Source organism: Labrus mixtus, chromosome 18 (assembly GCF_963584025.1).
Source record: "Labrus mixtus chromosome 18, fLabMix1.1, whole genome shotgun sequence".
Classification (NCBI taxonomy): Eukaryota; Metazoa; Chordata; class Actinopteri; order Labriformes; family Labridae; genus Labrus; species Labrus mixtus.
In genome coordinates, this window is record NC_083629.1 from 25,173,788 (window position 1) to 25,193,889 (window position 20,102).

Consider the following 20,102-nt stretch of genomic DNA (forward strand, 5'->3'; position numbering starts at 1 on the left):
GTGCAAAAACAGAGTTGTTAGTTAAAGTGTTAAAGTTAAAGTGAAGGAGTGTAGACATATCAGCAGAAACTATTCAATATAACGGCGAGTAGACAGACAAATGAAGTGAACATGAGTGCAGGGATCATTTGTAAATTTAACATGTGCAGAACAGATTGCAGTATGAAAGGGAGGGAGGAGACACAGTGAAGGAGGGTCTGTGGAGCATTAATTCATAATGTCATAAACAGAATATAGGCCTCACTAATGAACGAGACCAAAGCCTTCCTCATGGCCTTTACTAGCTCTGATCTATATTAAACTTCAATACTTGGAAGTTAGGTCATTCAATTTGGTGCGGATGAGTCAGCTGTGCCCCAGACAATTGTCTATTTTCTCCTGTTATTAATTTTTAAGAAAGCAAAGCGAGGGAAATTTATTTATACAGCAACTTTCAGCACAGAGGCAATTCAAAGTGCTTCACAAAAAAAACATTAAAAGCATCACGACAAACGGAGAAATACATGAAAAGAGGCGTATGGATAAATTATAAACAGCAAAAACAGGAGTTAAAATGTAATAAGTTTCAAAATAAATTAAAAGTTACAGTGCAGTGTAGAACTGTAAAGCAATGAAAACATTTTATCGTGATTTATCACATTTTTAATCGCATGCTTGAATGTCCATTATTTTGCATCTAAAAATAAAACTTGTGAGGCTTTTATTTTGAATTTTTGTACTGTCTTAAGCTGAGAGTACTGTACTTGCTGTGTGCTTTTACTTTGAAATAACGTAAGGGGTGGCTGTGGTTCAGTGTTAGAGTCGGCAGTTTCTCAACCATAAGGTCGGGGGTTTGATCCCCAGCTCCTGCAGCAACATGTCCGCTGTGTCCTTAGGCAAGACACTTAACCCTGGTGATTGAGTCGAGACCAAGAACATAAATATCACTGAAAAATCATCATCTTGTGTTTAGGGGGCGTGTCACTCACTTAGACCGTAACAACGGGAAGGTTGCGGAAAAAAATATAAAATAAACTACAGATGAATTAAATTTATTTGTTCTTTTAAAAAGAGGCGTTTTAAAATCTGGAGTCTGCCCAGTCTGAGATCGAGACAAGACCGAGTAAAAATGCCCTTGATTCTGAGACCAGACCGAGACCTTCAAAAGGTGGTCTCGAGACCGGTCTTGAGACGAAGACTGATTTCTACAACACTAGTTGGGTCGTGTAAATGTCCAGAACTCAGATATTCACTTTTCCTCTCTGGGTCACATTTGAACAGATATGATTTGATGTTTTTTTTTTTGTGTTAAAGTTTTTGCTTTCAAAGACTTCCAAACGTTTCTAAACGTCCATTCATACCATGGTGTATAAATGAGTAACACTCCAGAATGGACCACACATGGTCCGCTGCGTCCTGAGGAGGTGATGTTAGAGTAGAAGAAGCCATCAACCACACACGGGCGTAACCTCCGTGGCGTTTGGCCTCGATGCCTGGCGTTACTTTCCCACCCTGTTTGTAGACCTTCAACATGTCCAGACTTAGCCGCGGTGCTGCCCCGGCTCTGCTGTCGACGGGTCACACTGAGCTGCTCCATCAGCAGACTAGAATTAGACCAGCATCCAGCTTGAACTCTGTGCTGGCATTCGGGCTGCGGTGCCGAGGAATGTTGTTGAATAGCGAGGCGCCGTTGTTCAGAGAAGATGAGCCGTGAGCTCCCTCTTCCTAAAAGCTCAGAAACATTCACTCTCTCTCCACAAAATACAGAACTCTGTTTCTTTCTTCTTCATAAACTAACAAGTTGTTTTTTCTTTTTCTCTGTTTACGACCGACAGTGGGCTGATCTCCACTCACCATCAAGATGGCGAGAGACCGAAAGTGCATCCTCTGTGAAACAGTCCACGTCTCCAAGCAGGTAACTCACCTCCACATGTGTGTCATATCTGTAAGACGACACATTCAGGAGCTCGCTCTCTGCTCATTTCAAAAATATAAACTGAGTATTCAGGGTGAGACGAATAATAATCTCTCAAATATTTTGTATTTTTTATTTTATTTTATTTTTATTTTTATTTTTATTTTTATTTTTATTTTTATTTTTATTTTTTATTTTATTTTTTATTTTACTGGATGAAACCTCTGTTAGGATTTGTTTCACATCACCCTCATGGTTTTGTGTTTGCTTTGATAGACTACATTATTTGCTGCGTTGGATAGCCTAGCGGTTATGATCATAGACTGTAAATATAAAAGGATGTAGCCTGAGTGAGGCCACTAGTCTGTTCCTGCAGGGGGCGCTGGAGTCCCATCGATGGCGGTCTCCATGCTGGAAATGCTGTCTCAGTCTAACTTTCAGTCAACCTAACGACAGGCTGAGAGCTGGAGCTGAGGCGGGTTTTAAACCTCCTGACAAACCGTTACACCGCGGCCGCCTGTCAATCAGGTCAGCTACACGCCTAACTATAGATAACACATATCACTTTCACATCAAAACAAAGCCGTTCACCCCCTTACAGTGTGTGCCAGTGATGACAATAACTAATCAGACCTGTCAGGCTGTAAACACATCTGTCTGTCATGTGTATGTGACTTCCGGTGTTCCTGCAGCCAGCATCTAGTGGACACTCGACGAACTGCAGGATTCTTGCACTTCTGCATTGGCTTCATTTTTCAAGACCTGAGGTTGCCGCTTGGTTATGACGCGCATACAGAGGCTGTAGTCCTCTTCACAGCGTGTGTTTGAAACCGTCCTCGTCGACCTTTTGCTGAATGTATGCATGTCACCCCCCCTCTCTACTCCCCACATGTCCTGTCTCTCTTCAGCTGTCCTATCTGATGAAGGCAAACACGGCCACAAAAAATAACTAACTAATAATTATAGTTAAGTTAAAAGAACCCCCTGGTTTTCACCTGTTTGGAAATTGTTTTCCAGTAAATTTGGTGTTCTGGGTCATGAAGAGTTTTCTTTGGGAAGCTTTTTGAATGTCTCTATCACACCTCTTCAGTACTTCTGAGACGTACAAACTTGTTTATTTAAAAGTTTTGTATCTGCTGTGTTTGTGCAGGAGATGGATGAGCACATGAGAAGCATGCTGCACCACAGAGAGCTGGAGAAGCTCAAAGGCCGGTATGTTTCAAAAAACAACAAACACACACAACATGCACAGATTTGTATTTGTTATCACAGCTTTTATTTCCACTCTGACTTTGTGAAATCACTCGTATGCTTCTTCCTGATCAGTGAGCAGAGTCATAAAAGTTGCAAAACACACTCGACATGTTACCGTAAATGCATCGTCAAACTTTTAAGATTCAAACGAAAGCTTCGACTTTCTTTCCAGACTTTTCTCCAAATTGATCTGGGTCACGGTGCACGTGTTCACACAGGCACGTGTTCATCACAAGTGGATGAACGGGCAGCTGCCTCATCTGTGGCACACATATATATATAGACACAATCTCTCCGGAACAACGGGCATGACCGAGAGAGAAGGCAACTGGCTATCTCATGACCGCCATGTAGATTACTAATGGTATGCAGCCTGTCGCTGAGACGGAGGAATCTGGAGCCCCGGGGCTGCTGCTGCTACATCGCTGAGATTTTATAAAACCCTGATGTGCAAATACAGATACTTATTAATGCAGATTATTTAGATTACTTATTTGAAACATGTGCAGGAAGAAAAACATTTTTAAAATGAACAAAAAGTGCACGCTGAGTTAAACCTGTGGTCCTCAACTCGTCCACCAACTCCTCCCTGAGAAATCACAACCCAACTTTTCAGAAATGTATCTACCAGTCAGAATTATTTACTAAAAAGAATTGTGCAGTTTGGACCTCAGACGGTAAAAACATTTGACTGAAGCAAGAAACTGAACAAAACAAACATGTTTTTCAGTTTTTCCGGGCACACATTCTTGACTCACTTTAGGGTCCCGACCCTCCAGTAGCACTGGTTTAGAAGACTGTGCAGGAATGAGAGATGTAGAGCTTTGCTTTATCTGAAGCTTGGGACAGGTTGATGTGCAGTTCCATGCTGACTCTTAAAAATGGCAATTCCAGCAATTACCTGCCGAGTGTTTCAGCTTCTATTCTCAAGCTTTAGCTGGTTTTTTCACATATTTGTGAGATTGTACCTGTGATGGAGTTTCTGGATCTCTGTAGATGTACAGACATGCAGCTCTCTCTCTCTCTGGGCCTGACAGCAGTCACAGCTGCACTGACCGAGGTTAGCTGTGTGACTACGATAACCAAGGTCACTCTGCGTCTGCTCGCCTTTACCTGAACCCTCACATTCATGCTGTGTCAGTCACAAGCTTGACACACTTATTGTAAGACAATTATCTTATTAGAGCAGTATGTGGTCGAGGCCCTGACTTTAGCTTCATCTTGAGGATAAATCCTGAGCCTTCGGGACGGTCTGACAGCTGGCTTAGCAAGAAGCTGTGACTCATACATAAACTACTTCAACTTCTCCATCTGAGCCTCCTGAATCTTCCTTCTGTGAAGTCAAGTATCGACACAGTTCTGAAAGAAACGAGTCGTTACTAATCCACTGCTCCACTGCTTGTGAGAGATAAGGTGTCAGTAACACTGTCTCATCGAACAACGAGTTTGCCAACTGCACGAGAGGTCAGAAAATGGCAGCTCGCCATGACACAGATCTGAAAAAGAAATTGAGACGGAGCCAGCAGAGTCACAGCCCCGATCAGAATCACAGGGTGGCATACTTGGGAGAGGTTTTTGAAGTGGAGGCTACGAGCAGCTGCAGGAGGCTCCAGTTACACAGGCTTTGCATGGGATTGGTCAGCAGGATGCTCGGAGTCTATAACACATGCTAGCTCCGGCTGGAGGGGGGGGAGTGTGAGGTCAAATACAGACATTACCTTCTGTGGAGTCTCAGAGCGCAGCAGACACCATCATGAAAGCGCGCTAGGCTGAGGGCGCCGTGCCTCTCTCTCTCCCCCTCCGTGCGTCCCAGTGCTGTGCTGCGTGGCTGCGTGGCGTCCAGCCCGGCTGCTCCTCCTGCCCTCGCTCTGCCTCCGATGGCCCGCTGAAGAAAAAGAGAACTACACGATCAGGATGAAAAAGATTTTAACTTTTATTTGAACAAGAGAAAATTATTAAGTTAGCAACCTCCTGATCTGCCACAGATAGAGAATTTGGTGATTTCTGAAGGATTGTTGAGTATTCTCCTCTCCTGATTTTATTGAGACTTGAAGTAACAGAACGTAGAGCCGGAGTACGTAGAACAGGCTCTGCAGGCAATAAGAAAAAAACAGACTAGATCAGAACAATGCCCGAAGGAACGATTGAACGCCCGCTCTCGCCTTCCCTCCCCAGGGACTGCGGACACGAGTGCAGAGTGTGCAAGGTGACGGTGGTGAGCCTGACCGATTACGCCGGCCACATTTCCAGTCCCACGCACAAACAGAACGTGGAGACCGCGGAGAGGAGGCACGCCGGGAACGACCGCGACGAGGACTACTTCGATCAGGCTTTGGTGCAGCTGGTCGAGAAGAGAAAAGAGCAGATCAGGTAAGAAAGTCAAGTTGTTTTGATGTTGTTATACTATCTTTCAAAGCAGCAGGAAACACAAAGTGGTGTTGCTCTAAAACTAAAAATCTTAGTTGTGTGCACAAAAGGGTCAATGTTTAAAAAGCTTAAAAAGTCGCCCAGTGCTGATTCATTTGTGAAAACTTACATGTGGAAGCATCACCTTATTTTGAGTGCTTACAGGAATGATTTTAGAATAGTTTGTATTGTAATAATAACAAATAGAGGTGTAGAAAATAAGAGTTAAAACGACTCCAGTTTATATCAAGAAATTCAGTCATTCATGTCATTTCAGTTTGCTCTTCTTTGATGAAGTGTTTTCAACTTGTTTTGGTAATCAGGATTAGATATGACAGCTCTGGTTTTATGTGTACATGAGCCTTGTATAGTCACGTCTCACCGGCCTGATTTAGCTGCTGCTTCGAGCTGAGCTGCGGCTGGAGTCGAATGTCACGACGACGACGACGGCGGCCTAAAAAAAGCTCGACCTCAGTTTAGACAAACTCTTAACTATGCTACCCCTTAGAAAGAGTGAAGACACAAACAAACAAACAAACAAATGTGAGTTCTGCAAAAACACAAACATGTGGCGAGATGTCGACGAAAAAATTTTTTTATACTATTTTTTTCATTTTTGTTTTACAAGAAACACAGAACAAGTAAGGACTAGGGCAAGACAGTATGAATAAGATCAAATACAAGAATGTAAAAGGCACAGGTACAGTACATAATGGATGGTACATTCTAATGAAAAAATATATATTTAGGAGTCTTTATGTTTGTATAAATCACATTTTCTCCAATATTCTTCTCCCTTCTCCTTTTTGAAGTCGCAGGACAAAAGTCATTTTTTTCCATAAAGCTGATGGAATTCACAAAGTTCCTCAAGAGTCTCATGGTAGGAGGGTTCCTCTGAAGCCAACATTTAGTAATCACTTTTTTTACTTGACTATTTGGCGTATTTGTGTCCTTTTCCTGTCGGCCTGCGCAATTTGGTCAAACAGGAAACCAAACTCTAGAGATACGCAAAGAGACTTTTTAAAGTGTTGAAAAAGACTCAGGTGTATCTGGAAGAAGGTGAACTATGAAGCTGGATATTGCAGGGATTCCAGTGCGGTTCAGGTTAGATCACCATGGTAATGTAATGCAGGACTCCTAACCTTCTCTGTAGCAGGTTATGTTCAGGATCCTGTGAAAATCTCTGTGCACTGACCAATCAGATCCTTTGATCATGGAGCTCTGAGACATGATTGAGTGAGATGTTTTCACACTTTTACTCCTGAAATTGTCAGACACACTGCGCCTGAAATCTTTCGGGAGACTTCCCCTGTTGGACAGAATTAAGAGGACGCAGAAATGTTGGATGAAGGCAAGCGCAGAGTCTTGGCGCTAGGATGAACATTTTGACCTTTTTATCGGTGTAATGTTTAGTTCCAAGAGCGGAGGAGAACACTTGAACAGAAAACATGAAGAAGCAGTTTCGGTGCATGCACAGTGACCTCACTGGTTGTGTGTCAGACGCAGGATGTAAACGTCATCCCCCCTCCCTCTAGCTCATGGTGAATTTTCCTGAAAACATCAGCTCACCCCGGCTTCATGTGGAACACTTTCTAATGGACTAGTGGGAGTGAATGTGGTGGTTTGTGTTTGCTTTGTACATAAAACTCACCCTGAAAGTTTCAGGAATTTTAACAGAGCTTTGTGCATGTGTGCAAAGGGCTAAAGTTTGACCTAAACATGAGAGGTACATTCTGTGTATGTTCATTTCTGTGTCTTCTTTTTTTAGAAAAGAGAAAGAGGCAGCTGCTGCAAAGCAGGCAAAAGAAGAAGAGGAACGCAAGAAAAGCGAGGAGCTTCAGCAGAGGTTAAAGGAAGCCAAGGAGCGTTACCGACTGGAGTTCTCCTGGCAGCGACCGCAGTGCTTCGGTGGATCCAGTCCTCACAGAACCTGGTACAGGAGCAACCAGTACAGCGACAGAGCCGGGGAGGCACAGCCCTGGCAACAGAGCAAACAGGGAAAGAGCGCCACCTGGCATGCACAGGAGCCTCCAAACTTTCAGAGGTGGGTTTCTGAAGAGCTCACGGGGAGGAGCTGGAGCGGTCAGGAGCATGTGGGGAGCAGGCCGGTCAGTCAGGGAGCGGTCCAACAGAACCGGCTGCCTTGGCTGAGCAACGGGGGCAGCAGTAACGGGATCTATGGCTGCAACAACATTTCTCAGTGCCAACAAAGAGGCCGTCCTATGAGCCTGTTTGAGACCCCGTTGTATCCGCCGCCGCCCTTTTTATTTGCACAGACTCCTAACCAGTTTCAAAACGCCCCAGGAAGTCCAAATCCAGTTCCCAATGGAGAGGGACAGAGAGCCGAACCGGACCACAACGGCAGCAAGTGCTCCAAGACTTTTGGTAGCAATCCAAAGCTGGACAAAACGTCTCGCTGGTCCCCCTATCCGGTCTCAAAGGGGGTCGACTCTGTACCTCATAAGGATTCAAACTTATCAGAGAAGCACCCCAAAGTCACCAAACCCCAGCAGCAAGACAAGGCCCCAGAAACCAGTAACAGGCAGTCCCAACCCGAATGGAAACCAGGACAGTCTACCCCGAGTGGAAAGAGTCTGGAAGAGAAGGAGAGGCTCAAAACGAACCCCAAAAACAAACAAAGAGATCGGAGCAGCAGCGGCAGTCGAAGCAGCAGCGCTCAGAGAGAAGACCAAAGGGACGCCGCGTCCAGTTCTTCAAAACAGAACGCAAATAATTCTTTGTTACATAAAGACAGAAAGGTGTCAATGTTTGGCCTTAACATCGGAAATAAGCTCAGCAGGCCGTCCAGTCAGGCGCCGTCACAATCGAAATCAAACACGAGTCAGAGCAGACCCGGTTACCAGGCGCCAGCTGTCGGGCCTCTTCAGTCGAGAAAAGAACGGCAGCTTCCAGAAACCTTCAACAAAGCCAGACAGATAGTGTTAGAGAAGAGAGCGTCTCTGGATGGCAGGATGGAAACGGCGCTGCACATTACGGAGGAGGAGCAGCAGAGGGAGCGCGACGAGAGTCAGACGGGAGTGAACAAAGAGAACAGCTGCAGGCAGAACGCGGCTAAACCCAACGTGCCGGACTCTGTGAGGCCGGTGAAGCCGGCGGTGCAGACTTCAGACAGCAGCCAGTTTCTCCAGTCGTTGCATGTGAGCACCTCAACCGTTGAGAACCCGGAGGTCGCGGCTTCGAGCGGGAAAGACGAGGGGAACAGGAAGCACGAGGAGGAGACGGAAACATGCCAGGAAGAAGCCGTGCAGGCTGTGGAAGCAGCGCAGAGCTCAGAGAGCGACGCCTCCAGGAGCGGCGGTGAAGCACAGCAGCAGCAGCAGGTCTCGGGGTCGAACACATCGAATCTGTCTAAACTGGATCTGCCTCCCGTGTTGAAACGAGACCTGACCAAACACATCAGCTCCAAGAGCAAACCGGGAAGTCACGAGCCCAACCTGAACATCGCCAGGCGGGTGCGAAACCTGAGCGAGTCGAAGAGGAGCGACACGGAGAAGGGGGACTCGGGGCTCAAACCGACCGTGCGGCAGCTCATCAGCTCCTCCGGATCTCGACGCAATGTGAACTGGGAGCAAGTGTATCAGGAGGTCAGGAAGAAGCAGGACAAAGGGAAAGGCATGCCGAGGTTTGTGGTGATTCTTTCAATAAATCTTTATTTCTATAGCACATTTTTTTAGCACATTTTTTTAGCCGTTTTTACATTGTGTGTTTGTACAGCACAAGTGCTGTACAAACACACAATGTAAAAACAACAAGTAAAATAAAATATAGAATGAAGAATGAATAAAAACACAATAAATAGGAGCATGAATAAAATTTCAAAATGTCAAGCTCAAATTGTATTAAAAGCCAGAGCAAAGAGGCGAGATTTAAGCAAAGATTTCACGGCTATTTCCAACGTTTTAAACCAGCCTGAGATTTAAAAAACTTCTGTCTCTCCTCTCCTTCAGGTTCGGGATCGAGATGGTGCCATGCGACCCAGAAGACCAAAGCCAGGAGGAGGACAGCATTCCCCTTCTCGAGGGTTTCCAGTGGGAGTCGTTGATGGACAGCTCCACACCCGCTTCCACCACCAGAAAACGCTCCTTATCAGAGAGCTCCATCGCCCCCGCGTCCGTCCACTCGCTGCTTTCATCCCTCACGTCGCAGGATGCAGAGCGGGACGAAGAGGTCGGCTCAGTGAAGCAGGAATTCTCCGCTCCTGCCAGACCTCAGTCGGACGACGGGGACAAAGACGATCTGCGTCAGCGAGAGGTGGAGCAGCTGCTCGGTCGGTTTGAAGCTAAAGCACAGAAACAGCCGGAGAAGCTGACGTCGGCGTCCATGAAGGCGCTGCAGAGGTCCGATTCGGTGCTCGGGGACAGCAGCTCGGGGGCGGAGCAGTACGACGGTCAGGGGACAGGAAAGAGACGGCGAGGGGCTGCGGTGAGTAAAAGAGAAATCCACCTGTTTCACTTCAGTTATTCTTTTTACGTACTTCACCCCACCTCACAGTGCAATACAAGTGTGCAATACTAACCTTAAAAACAAAAAACTGTGTAATTATATAATGTGAAAAATATGTGTGCAATAACCTCAGGTGCAATAAGAGATGTAGAAAGTAGAGACAAGAAAACATTTATATTTTCATTTCAGTGTACAGTGTTCCCCTTTGTTATTGTTTTGTATTATATCTTTGCTTTAATACAGTCTATAACTTCTGTACAGTTTATTTTAATTTACTTAGCTGTTACTACAACTTATTTATTTTTCTATTTTATTTGTACTTTTCTTTTTTTCTTATAATGTTATTCTATTTTATATATAATTTAAACTTTTTTGTAGAAGCTGACTCAGGGAGAAACGCACAAAAATTCCAATGTACCTGTGCAAAGGCAATAAACATCTATTCTATTCTACAGCTCTATGAAGCCATTGTATATTAAATAATAATAATAAAGTTTTAATAATAAAACTTTATGATGCATCATCTTATGATTGTCGTGCGATTGATTAATAACACAGAATCGCTGTATTGTGATATTATCTTTATTGCTGGTCATGGAGAATCTGCTTTAGTTTTTAACTTCTTTGATACAAACGAGCCGGTTTTAACTCGTCTCTCTGTTTTTTGCAGGATGTCCCGAGTGCGGAGACTTCCTGTCTGGAACACAACAACAAAAGAAGGAAGGTCAAGTCCAAAAAGGGTGAGTTATCTAAATGTGTTTGTGTTTATAGACTGCAGGGAGATATCTCTGAGTCGAGCTGTTTCACGGGTACCGATGCGTCATTAGTGAGTTTTTTTGTCTCCCTGCAGAGCGTTTACAGATCGACCAGCTGCTAGCCGTGTCTCTGCGGGAGGAGGAGCTGAGTAAATCCCTCCAGACCGTCGACACCAGCCTGATCACAGCCCGCGCCGCGCTGCAGGCCGCCTACATGGAGGTGCAGCGCCTCATGGTGGTCAAACAGCAGGTGTGTAAGCTTTGTCTTTCCTTCAGTTCTTTAACTAAACACACGTCTCTAAGTTTCTCAGACTGAAGCTGGAGTAAGTAAAGTTTACAGCTGGTATGAAAAAAACACAAAGTCACAATAAACAGCGACTGCTTTGGGAATAAGGGAAACCTGGAAACCTTATTTTTCTTTTTTATACTTTGTTTTGATTTTTTTCAAAGAGTTGCTTCATTCATTTGGTTATTTCATTTCAACAAACATGTTTTCAACATAAGATGTTGAATGAATCAAAAAAATAAACTACCCCCAAGAAAAGAAGCAGCAACATCTTAAGAAATGAATACACAGACATACATACACATCAAAACAATGAAATAAGAGAGAGAAAAAAATAAAATAAATATAAATATATGTATAATTAAAAAATAAAAATAAAATAAATATATATAATAATAAAAAAAATATATATAAAATAAAATGAAATAGAAAACAAACAGTCAAAAACATAAGTGGAGGGATATAGCCCCTATGTTCAATGCAAATTGAGGTTTTTCACATTTCTACATTGGATTAATTTAAATATTTCATGGGTATTGTCACACAAATATGCACATACATTTCATTTTCAAACCTGCATATAATTACACATTTATATTGAAAACCTTATTTTTCATACTTGCATTAAAAGTTATGATTAAGATCTGATGAGAAATCGAGCGAGAGTCTCGATATATTTTTGGTTATACTCAAAAGCAGGGAGGATTTTCAGATTTTGACCCCGCTCTCTCGCGTGCTTTTTCTCCAGATGGCTGGAGAGATGAACACACTGAGGAACAAACGCATCGAGTTACTCAAAGGGATGCAAGGTGAGGCCGTGTTTGTATGTAAAGTTCAAGAATGACTTGAGTTTTCTGTGTGAAAGCACTATTTGAAGTTAATGTAGACGGCGTTATGATGTTTTTGTTGTACTTCTCCCCGCAGGAAGCATGGACGAAGCCCCTCAGGTCAAACTAAAAGAAGAAAGGGGGGATCCAGTTGTAGCCCCGGCCTGCATCACACTCCCCCCTGTTACAGACCCCGTTGTTTCTGCTGTCCCCAGTCCTGGTCCTCCTGCTGAGCGCGCCTCCCCCCCCTCCTCCAGTCTTCCCTTAGAGCCCGTCTTTATCAAGCAGGAGCCTCAGTCTCCGGTTTACGTCAGCTCGGACCCTCCGGAGCACGTCTCCCTCTGTGCTCACAGCACCACCCCGGAGCTGCTTGTGGCTCCTGCTGCAGCCGCCCAAACAGGTAACACCCGCCAACTCACCTCCAATAACTAAGTAGATATTTCATTTTATGTGTTTGTGACATTGCACTCGATACGTTACAGTCAGTTAAAGTCAAAACTCTGTGATGACAAACCCCTGACCCTAACTCTAATGTTAGACCGACTTCTATTCTCAGGTGGAAAAACATATTGTTGCTTAAAGGCTTTATATGTGATTTTTTTGATCCAGCAGATGTCGCCCTTGAGCACCAGCATGAAACCAAAACAACTTGCGCTGCATTGTTGTGTTAGCATGCTAATGCTAGCGATCTTTATTCTGCTCGTATCTTCACACTGCATGTAAATTTACCTGAAATGAGCGTGATCTAGAAACACAGTTAAGCAGTGAGTACAGTATGTTATTCTTCTTTTCTCTAGTCCCTCAATTAAACAACTTTTATACACGAGGGGAGGAGTCAGCCGGCCGCCCGGGCGATGTAAACAAAGTGAAGATAGGACTCTGAAAACTCTGAAAGCATCACAGACAGTGGGACTCGGGTGTTACACCCATTGTAGACAGTCATGACTCAGAGTTATTTTCAGAGGATATACTTGATTTCTACATTTAAGTGTGAAAATCACATATGAAGACTTTAACTGATCCGTGTTCATGTGATTCTCCTGCAGACCCCCCGCTTAGTTTCCAGACTTCTCCTGAAGAAAGTCTTGACCTCTACCAGACTAACACAGAGCCTTCATGGGAGAACTTCTCTGAACCTGCAGATTGCAAAGAGAGTCTGTCAGGACTGGTCGAAACGATGGAAAAGGCCTCGCAGGCAACCAGGAACTTTGTCGACCCATCATGTGACGCCAAGTCATCCATAAAGCTCCTGTCCCCCAGCAGGAGGGGCTCTGAGGTGGGCAGTGTGGGTGGTGATTGCGCAGCATCACCGTCCTTTGAGCACCCCTCGGTCCTGAATCTGCCCGCCTCTCCGTCCGAGCTGAGGAGCGGGAAGCGCGTCAGGAAGCTGAAGAAGAGGAAGGTGTTGAAGAAGGCCCAGGGGGCGGAGCAACCCGAGAGCAGCGACACCGAGCTGGACGGGGAGGCGCTGAGGCCGAGGTGGCTCCGACCGCGCAGGAGACCCAGCGGGAGCTCTCAGGTCAGCACGTCCACGCTGCCTGTTGAAGACAGAGAGGGAGACGTGAACATGGAGGCGGGGGAGGAGGAGGAGCCTCAACAGCTGTTTGAAACCATCAAACAGGAAAGAGAAGATTTCAAGCCGCCAAGAAACATGACCGAGCTTCCCCCCGCTGAGCTCAGGTTGAGCTCAGATCCCGAAGAAAGTATGGAGGTCACCGCAGACTGTCAGTCCCCCCCCCACGTCTCCTCCACGGCTCAGAGTCTGGCCTGCAACGAGGTCTCCTCCACCAGCGACATGGACATCTGTAAATCCTCTGAGAGGTGAGACCTGAGCGTCCCGGGGAGTTTTTCCTTTTTGATATTTTGAAGCTGCTGTAATCGACAAAAACACATTTTCTCACATCAGCTTTAAATATGTTGAACACACACACATCGAAAAGGTGCAGACTGAAGCTTATTATGCCTTCCTGATTTCAGAATCAGAATCAGAATCAGATTTATTGTCTTCAGTAACTGTGCTCTCAATGTACAAAATTAAACATTAAACATAATATAAGCAAAAAGAAAACACTAATATATATAAGGCTAAATAAGACACTAGTGCAGTGGTGAGTAGTGCAAAAAAAAAACATACAGCGAGGCGTACACACCGTTTATTTATCTGTTTGTGTGTGTGTGTGTGTGTGTGCACCGCCTGCTGTACGGTGTTTACACGTCTACAACAATTACTCAGATACCTGTTTGTTCTTTGTGATGTGATAGCAGGAGAAATGATGCAGGAATGTTTTCAAGAGCAGTCAAAGTTCATGCTCTCTCGCTGTTTCTTATATATATTTTTTTATTTTATTTTACTTTTAACATTAAACAACATTAATATCTTGACAGATATTAAACATATGACATGAAAAACAAACAACAGAACAAACAAATAGCCTTTTGATGAATGAGGATTACATTTTTCTACACATCATTTGTTGTTTATGATGCTTATGTCCCTGTTTTGTTTATATATGTTAACCATTTTCCCCAGCCTTTGTCGAACTGATCTTCCTTCATTTTCAACTTGTAGGTGATTTTTTCCATCACAAGGATATCATCTGTCTGTGGTTTGGTGTGTCAGTCTTTAGCCAGTTCTTAGTTATGTTTTTCTTTGCTGCTGCGAGTAGAATCTTGACCGAGTATTGTTCTCCTGCATGCACAGATCTCTGTTTCTTATATTTTTACAGTTAAAACAAGTTCTGCTCTCTTAAATTAACTCTTAATTTCCCTCCTTTCTTCCCCCCGCAGTGATCTGCCGTTTCCCATCGCGTTCTCCAAGACGATGAAGACGTCGTCAGGTTAGTTTCCCTCTGAACTTATTTGTGTTTTCAGAGTCGAACACGCTCCTACTTCATATCTGAGTTCAAGATTCAAGATTTTTATTTGTCACATGCTCATACAGATGTGCAGTGAAATGTAAAGACTGTTCCTCAAGGCCATGCAATAAACACTCAAATTACTAACACACATAAATACAGTAATAAAGAAATATAATGTAAAAACTTTTTTTTTTCTAAATGTGTAAAATGTTGATTGAATTTTCCTCTGATGGGAGCAGACAGTGAGAAAATGTTTGAACACATAACTCAGGATGAATATGTTGATTTGAGGAAATGTTAAACTTCATGATTTGGTAGAAATAGACTCAGCGAGGTACTTAGAGCGGAGACAAAACATGTAACCCCAGTGACAAAATGATGAAGTGCTTTCACACTAAACGCTCTTCATCTGTCACAGACGCTTCATCCGACCACGGCGAGGACGACCTACCCACTGAGGGCGTGTTCGAGGGCCATCAGGAGGCTGTGAACGCCATGCAGATCCACAACGGGCTTCTGTACACGTGCTCAGGAGACCGCACGGTCCGAGCCTTCGACCTGGTGGTGCGTGTCCGTCGAGAACATCGAGAAGACTTTTCTTTTTTTCTGTGGATGTAACAGCTGATAATGAGTTGTGTGTTTTTGTGTTGCAGAGTCATAAGTGTGTGGGCGTGTTCGAGGGTCACAGCTCCAAGGTGAGCTGTCTGCTGGTGTCCGCCGCGCCCTCTCTGCATCACCGCCTTTACTCTGGCTCCAGTGATCAGACCATCCGCTGCTACAGCCTCAAGGTAAACACACTTTAGTAGGTTATTTGATACGTGCTTTTACTAATACTTGTTCTTTTTTTAGTTTTTTTTGTTCCATTGTTATGTCTGCTCCATGCTGCTCCACGTCTGTCCTGCATGAGATACATTTTTTATGTTAACCAAAAGCTGCTTTATGTGTATCCTGCATGCTTTATGTATTTTCTCCTGTGGCTGCTCACCTGTCTGCTTCATTACTGTCATGATATTTGTATTTGTAGCTTTTAGCGATGTTTGAATTTGTTTTTTTTAGGGTGCCTTTTATAAAATCTGTCCAGGGACAACAGATGAAAATTTGCCTTTTGGCTAACTCTGGCATATTTACAAAAATGTTTATTAATATGCAATGTCCCTGTAAAATAAATAAATAAATAACTGACTCTATCACTGACTCATAAGAGCAGTAGTGATTATATTCCTGCAGCTCTGAGTGAATGAATGAGATGTTCTCTGTTTGATCTGTGCAGAGACACATGACAGGGTTTGTTAGGGAGTGATTTTAATGCTAATTTGAACAGTTTCCCAACTTTTTTATTTTGTTTTTAAATCATATTTTTGTTGAATTCTTCGGTTCATGTCTGGACTCTGACTCAGACTTTCTGATGTTGTTTTACGTTCCACAGACTCACGAGCTGGAGCAGCAGTTCTCTCTGTCAGACCGAGTCCTCTGCCTTCACAGCCGCTGGAAGTTTTTGTACGCCGGTCTGGCTAACGGCACAGTGGTCACCTTTAACCTCAAGGTGAGACGTGCAGAACAACACCGTGTGCAACAAGATGATGTGACCTTACTATATGATCAGACATTAAGGAAACATGCTATGTTGAAGTGCTGGCTTCTCTGACAACAATGCAGCAGCCAGTATGTCCTCCTTCTAACTTTAGATTCTGCTCCTGAATGCTCTGGATTTGTTTGAGGAGACAGCTCTCTTTAATGTTTTTAATTTAGACTGCAGTACTCATTTTAAACACTAGGGGTCAGAGTTACAGATCGCTCCTTTTAGCAAAAATAATAATCTGAGGTAGCTCTGATCGGTGAGTTTTTATTCTTACATGTTGATGATTTGTTTACAGACAAACAAGCAGGTGGACGTGTTCGAGTGCCACGGGCCGCGGGCTGTGAGCTGCCTGGCAACGTCGCAGGAAGGAGCGCGGAGGATCCTGCTGGTCGGCTCGTACGACAACACCATCAGCGTGAGGGACGCCAAGAACGGGCTGCTGCTGCGCACGCTGGAGGGACACACAAAGACTGTGCTCTGCATGAAGGTAGGACGAGTGTAGAAAAGTGTTTAACAGAAACTCTTCACTTCTGTTTGATGTGCGATTTGTGTCTTTTCAGAGGCCGTTTTTTGACCCTTCACTGTTCCTCTGTTCTCTCACTCAGGTGGTGAACGATCTGGTTTTCAGTGGTTCCAGTGATCAGTGTGTTTACGCACACAACATCCATGTGAGTCTCCAATCGTCTTGGAAACAATCTAAGAACAGTCAGACGCTCGTGAAATTAAATGATGGCTGATATGTTTGAGGAACTAGTTTTCTCTGTTTTTCTCAAACCGTGTGTGTTCTGTGTTCAGACGGGCGAGCTGGTGCGGGTCTATAAGGGTCACAGTCACGCCGTCACTGTGGTGTCTGTCCTTGGGAAAGTGATGGTCACCGCCTGCCTGGACAAACTGGTCCGAGTCTACGACCTGCAGGTCTGCACCCTGAATCCACCTGTCCTTTTCAAAATAAAAGCCTTTTGTTGAAGTCATGTTTTTTTGTTAAAAACTGTTTTTTCTTTTTTATTCTCTCCTCAGTCTCACGAGCAGCTGCAGGTTTATGGTGGACACAGAGACATGGTGATGTGCATGGCCGTCTACAAGAACATGGTGAGCTCAAGTCGAGTTTATTTTTTAGATGTTACAGATGTTATGATGAATACCTGCACTGAGCTGCAGCAGCGACAAGTTCAGTCGTCGTCTAGTTAGAACCTAACTTGTAATTGAAGGTGTGTCAGCTGAGATCGTTCCAACATCTGCTGTAATAAGTGTGACGCCCTCTATAATCCTGTTGTCATGGTGATAGTTTTAAAAGGTGGAGGACGAGGAGGAGCAGAGGGTTTTTAGCGTCAGTGTCATAGACTTTTTCATCGTTGTGTTTTCAGATCTACACGGGCTGTTACGACGGCAGCGTGGAGGCCGTCAAGCTGAATCTGATGCAGAACTACCGCTGCAGGGTAAGATTGAGAACGCGTTTCCTCCCAGAGTAGCCGAAACGTTTTTAGTCTACAGACGACCTTTTTCGAGGTTCCGTCAGACTTTTGGACTTGTGGGGACGCTGTGGTGCCCCGTGTGAGGCGTCGACTGTTGTTTGCACATTGGCTGTATGATCAGTTTGTTTTTTTATTCCTCGTGCATTTGTACTTTGATTTTATTTTTGTTGCACTTCATCGACCTGCAAAGAGCCTGCAGATGAAATGAGCCTGTGATGCTAAATGTGTGTTCAGTGTTAAATCGTGCACAATTTCACATCTCTAAATAAACACAAAAACAGTTTCTCTTTGACTTCCTGCTTTAATCGAGTCTTATTGTGAAGCGTAGTTCAGCTCGACTGTGAGCAGAGATGTGCCGACCTCCTAAAGATGTTGTGACTGATTCAGGTGTGTGTGTTGTTGTTGTGTAGTGGCACGGCTGTCCGCTGGTGTTCGGGATGACAGAGCACCTGCAGCAGCACCTCGTCAACGACCACACGAGTGGTGCCAACGTCCAGACGCTCAAGTGCCGCTGGAAGAAATGTGAAGAGTTTTTCTGCGCACGCAACAGCTCCAAGCAGGTACGAGAAGAGAGTGTGAAGCCCGATTTATACTTCTGATGACAGACAGAGACTCTGCATAAAGACGCAATTTAGCGCTGTGATTTCTGTGCTGGTCATATCGACAGTTTCCCATCTCTGCTTGAATGTGTGCAGGTAACCATGGCGACTGAAACCAAGCGTGTTATGTTAGAGTTGATAAATGTTGAACAGCTGTTTATGATTCTGCAGTTATTGCTTCTTCAGAATTAAAAAAAAAAGGAAAGTTTTATAAGTGCAGGAAATGCGATGCTACCCAGCAGACCAATGACAGGGCTCGTATTTGGGCCCGTTACTCTGTCAGCTTTATTTTCTAAAATATAAGACATCTGAAGACCATGAAGGAGGATGGCGGTGGTTGTGGGGACGACACGGTCCGATGGCGTTGGCAGGTCGTCAGGTGGTAGTAGTTGATGACAAACAGAGACTGTATGTTTCTTGTTTTGGCGCCGGCTACGACCCTCAGTAGCCTGTGTTCAATATATTTTTATATCGATCAGTAAATACAAAAAGCATGAGACTCCACGTGGGGTCACGACCCCGAGGTTGGTAAAGCCTGGCCTCGATGTCAGATTTGATTTCGACGCGTTTTGAACCAAATTCCTGCGTTCAAAACGGAGCTGGAACTCACCTGACATGACGCTTCAGACGTTGATGTTTGTTTGTTTGTTTGTTGCAGGGGATCCTGCTGCACATGCAGAAACATGGCGAGGAGGAGACGGAGGCGGAGCCTTGAAGAGCTGCAGAGTTCCTCTCCTCTTCCCCCCCTCCCCCCCTGCCTCGTCTTTAACCTCCCATATTGGGGGGCATTATCTTATCTTGGGACCCACTTAACTTAGCAGCGCTCCCGTGGCGCCTGACGAGTGGCGTCCAACGACTCCATCCTTTATGTTCCGTGTTGGAATCCAACCTTAATAACACAATGATGATGGGAGGACGCTCGGGTGTGCTTTTTTAACCTTCTACAAACACGCCTTCCTCTCTCTCTCTGTCTGACCACGTTTCACTGACCAAAGTACGACACAGAAACTCGCTCATTGACTTTTGTTTGTTGAAGAAACTTCAGAGTTGCCGGCGTCGGAGAGGGAATCGTTTTCGCTTTCACTGAAACTGTGACAAGAAGCGCTGAATGTGTGCGGCGGGATGGTCGGCTCCGTTATGGCATGGGTTAGGAGATGTTTTTATTGTTGTTGTGATGTGTTTGTTGAGCAACTTAAACGTCTTTTCTTTTCTTTTCTCGATTAAACTGAAAGTCATCACCGCTCGTATGAACCGGATTTTAACCACCGCCTCGGACGCTGTTTGAGTCGGACGTCGTGATGATTTGAGTTTCATTGAAGTGAGACTTTTTATTTCTTTCTGGTTTGGTTTTTTGTTTTATTCCAACTTTTCTAACGGTTTATTTTTTTCATTTTGGTTTGTTAGCAGTTCAAGTTTTTGTTTTCTCGTTGCTCAGACGTTGAAGGACTTTGGCGCCGTGTTGTGTCGGCATTTGAGATTTTGACTTTTGCAGTGATAACCGAACCGAGGCGTTTATCGTGGAGTGGAGCGTTAACCTCGGTGTTCCTCGAGTGAGTGTGAAGAATTGTTTTTATGACACTGTTTCCTCCTCGGAGATGTTTGTTTTTTATTTTGGAGTTTTATTTTTTTTTAAATGTGGGAGATGGAGCGAGCAGAACGCCGTTTCCCACAGATACGAAGCGTGGAGGTGAAGGATGATTCATGAAGG

The 20,102-nt window shown here is 44.5% G+C and overlaps 1 protein-coding gene across 1 annotated transcript; it reads left to right on the forward strand.

Annotated features, from left to right (window-relative positions):
- Positions 1-1,808: 1,808 nt before the first annotated feature.
- znf106a (zinc finger protein 106a) lies at positions 1,809-19,997 on the forward strand. Its single transcript, XM_061062337.1, has 21 exons — positions 1,809-1,894; positions 3,045-3,106; positions 5,324-5,518; positions 7,323-9,197; positions 9,523-9,997; positions 10,689-10,758; positions 10,869-11,023; positions 11,808-11,868; positions 11,984-12,286; positions 12,933-13,707; positions 14,674-14,723; positions 15,163-15,308; positions 15,398-15,532; positions 16,171-16,287; positions 16,619-16,810; positions 16,929-16,991; positions 17,119-17,238; positions 17,341-17,412; positions 17,688-17,759; positions 18,206-18,355; positions 19,053-19,997. The coding sequence occupies exons 1-21, from the start codon at positions 1,841-1,843 to the stop codon at positions 19,107-19,109; spliced, it is 5,199 nt and encodes a 1,732-aa protein (XP_060918320.1). The 5' UTR covers positions 1,809-1,840; the 3' UTR covers positions 19,110-19,997.
- The last annotated feature ends 105 nt before the right edge of the window (positions 19,998-20,102 follow it).

Excerpts from the sequence above, each read along its gene's own strand:
- znf106a (XM_061062337.1), top strand. The coding sequence starts at position 1,841 with ATGGCGAGAGACCGAAAGTGCATCCTCTGTGAAACAGTCCACGTCTCC. Across the intron at positions 12,287-12,932 it reads TGCTGCAGCCGCCCAAACAG|ACCCCCCGCTTAGTTTCCAG; the intron begins GTAACACCCGCC and ends ATTCTCCTGCAG. Across the intron at positions 17,760-18,205 it reads TGCAGAACTACCGCTGCAGG|TGGCACGGCTGTCCGCTGGT; the intron begins GTAAGATTGAGA and ends GTTGTTGTGTAG.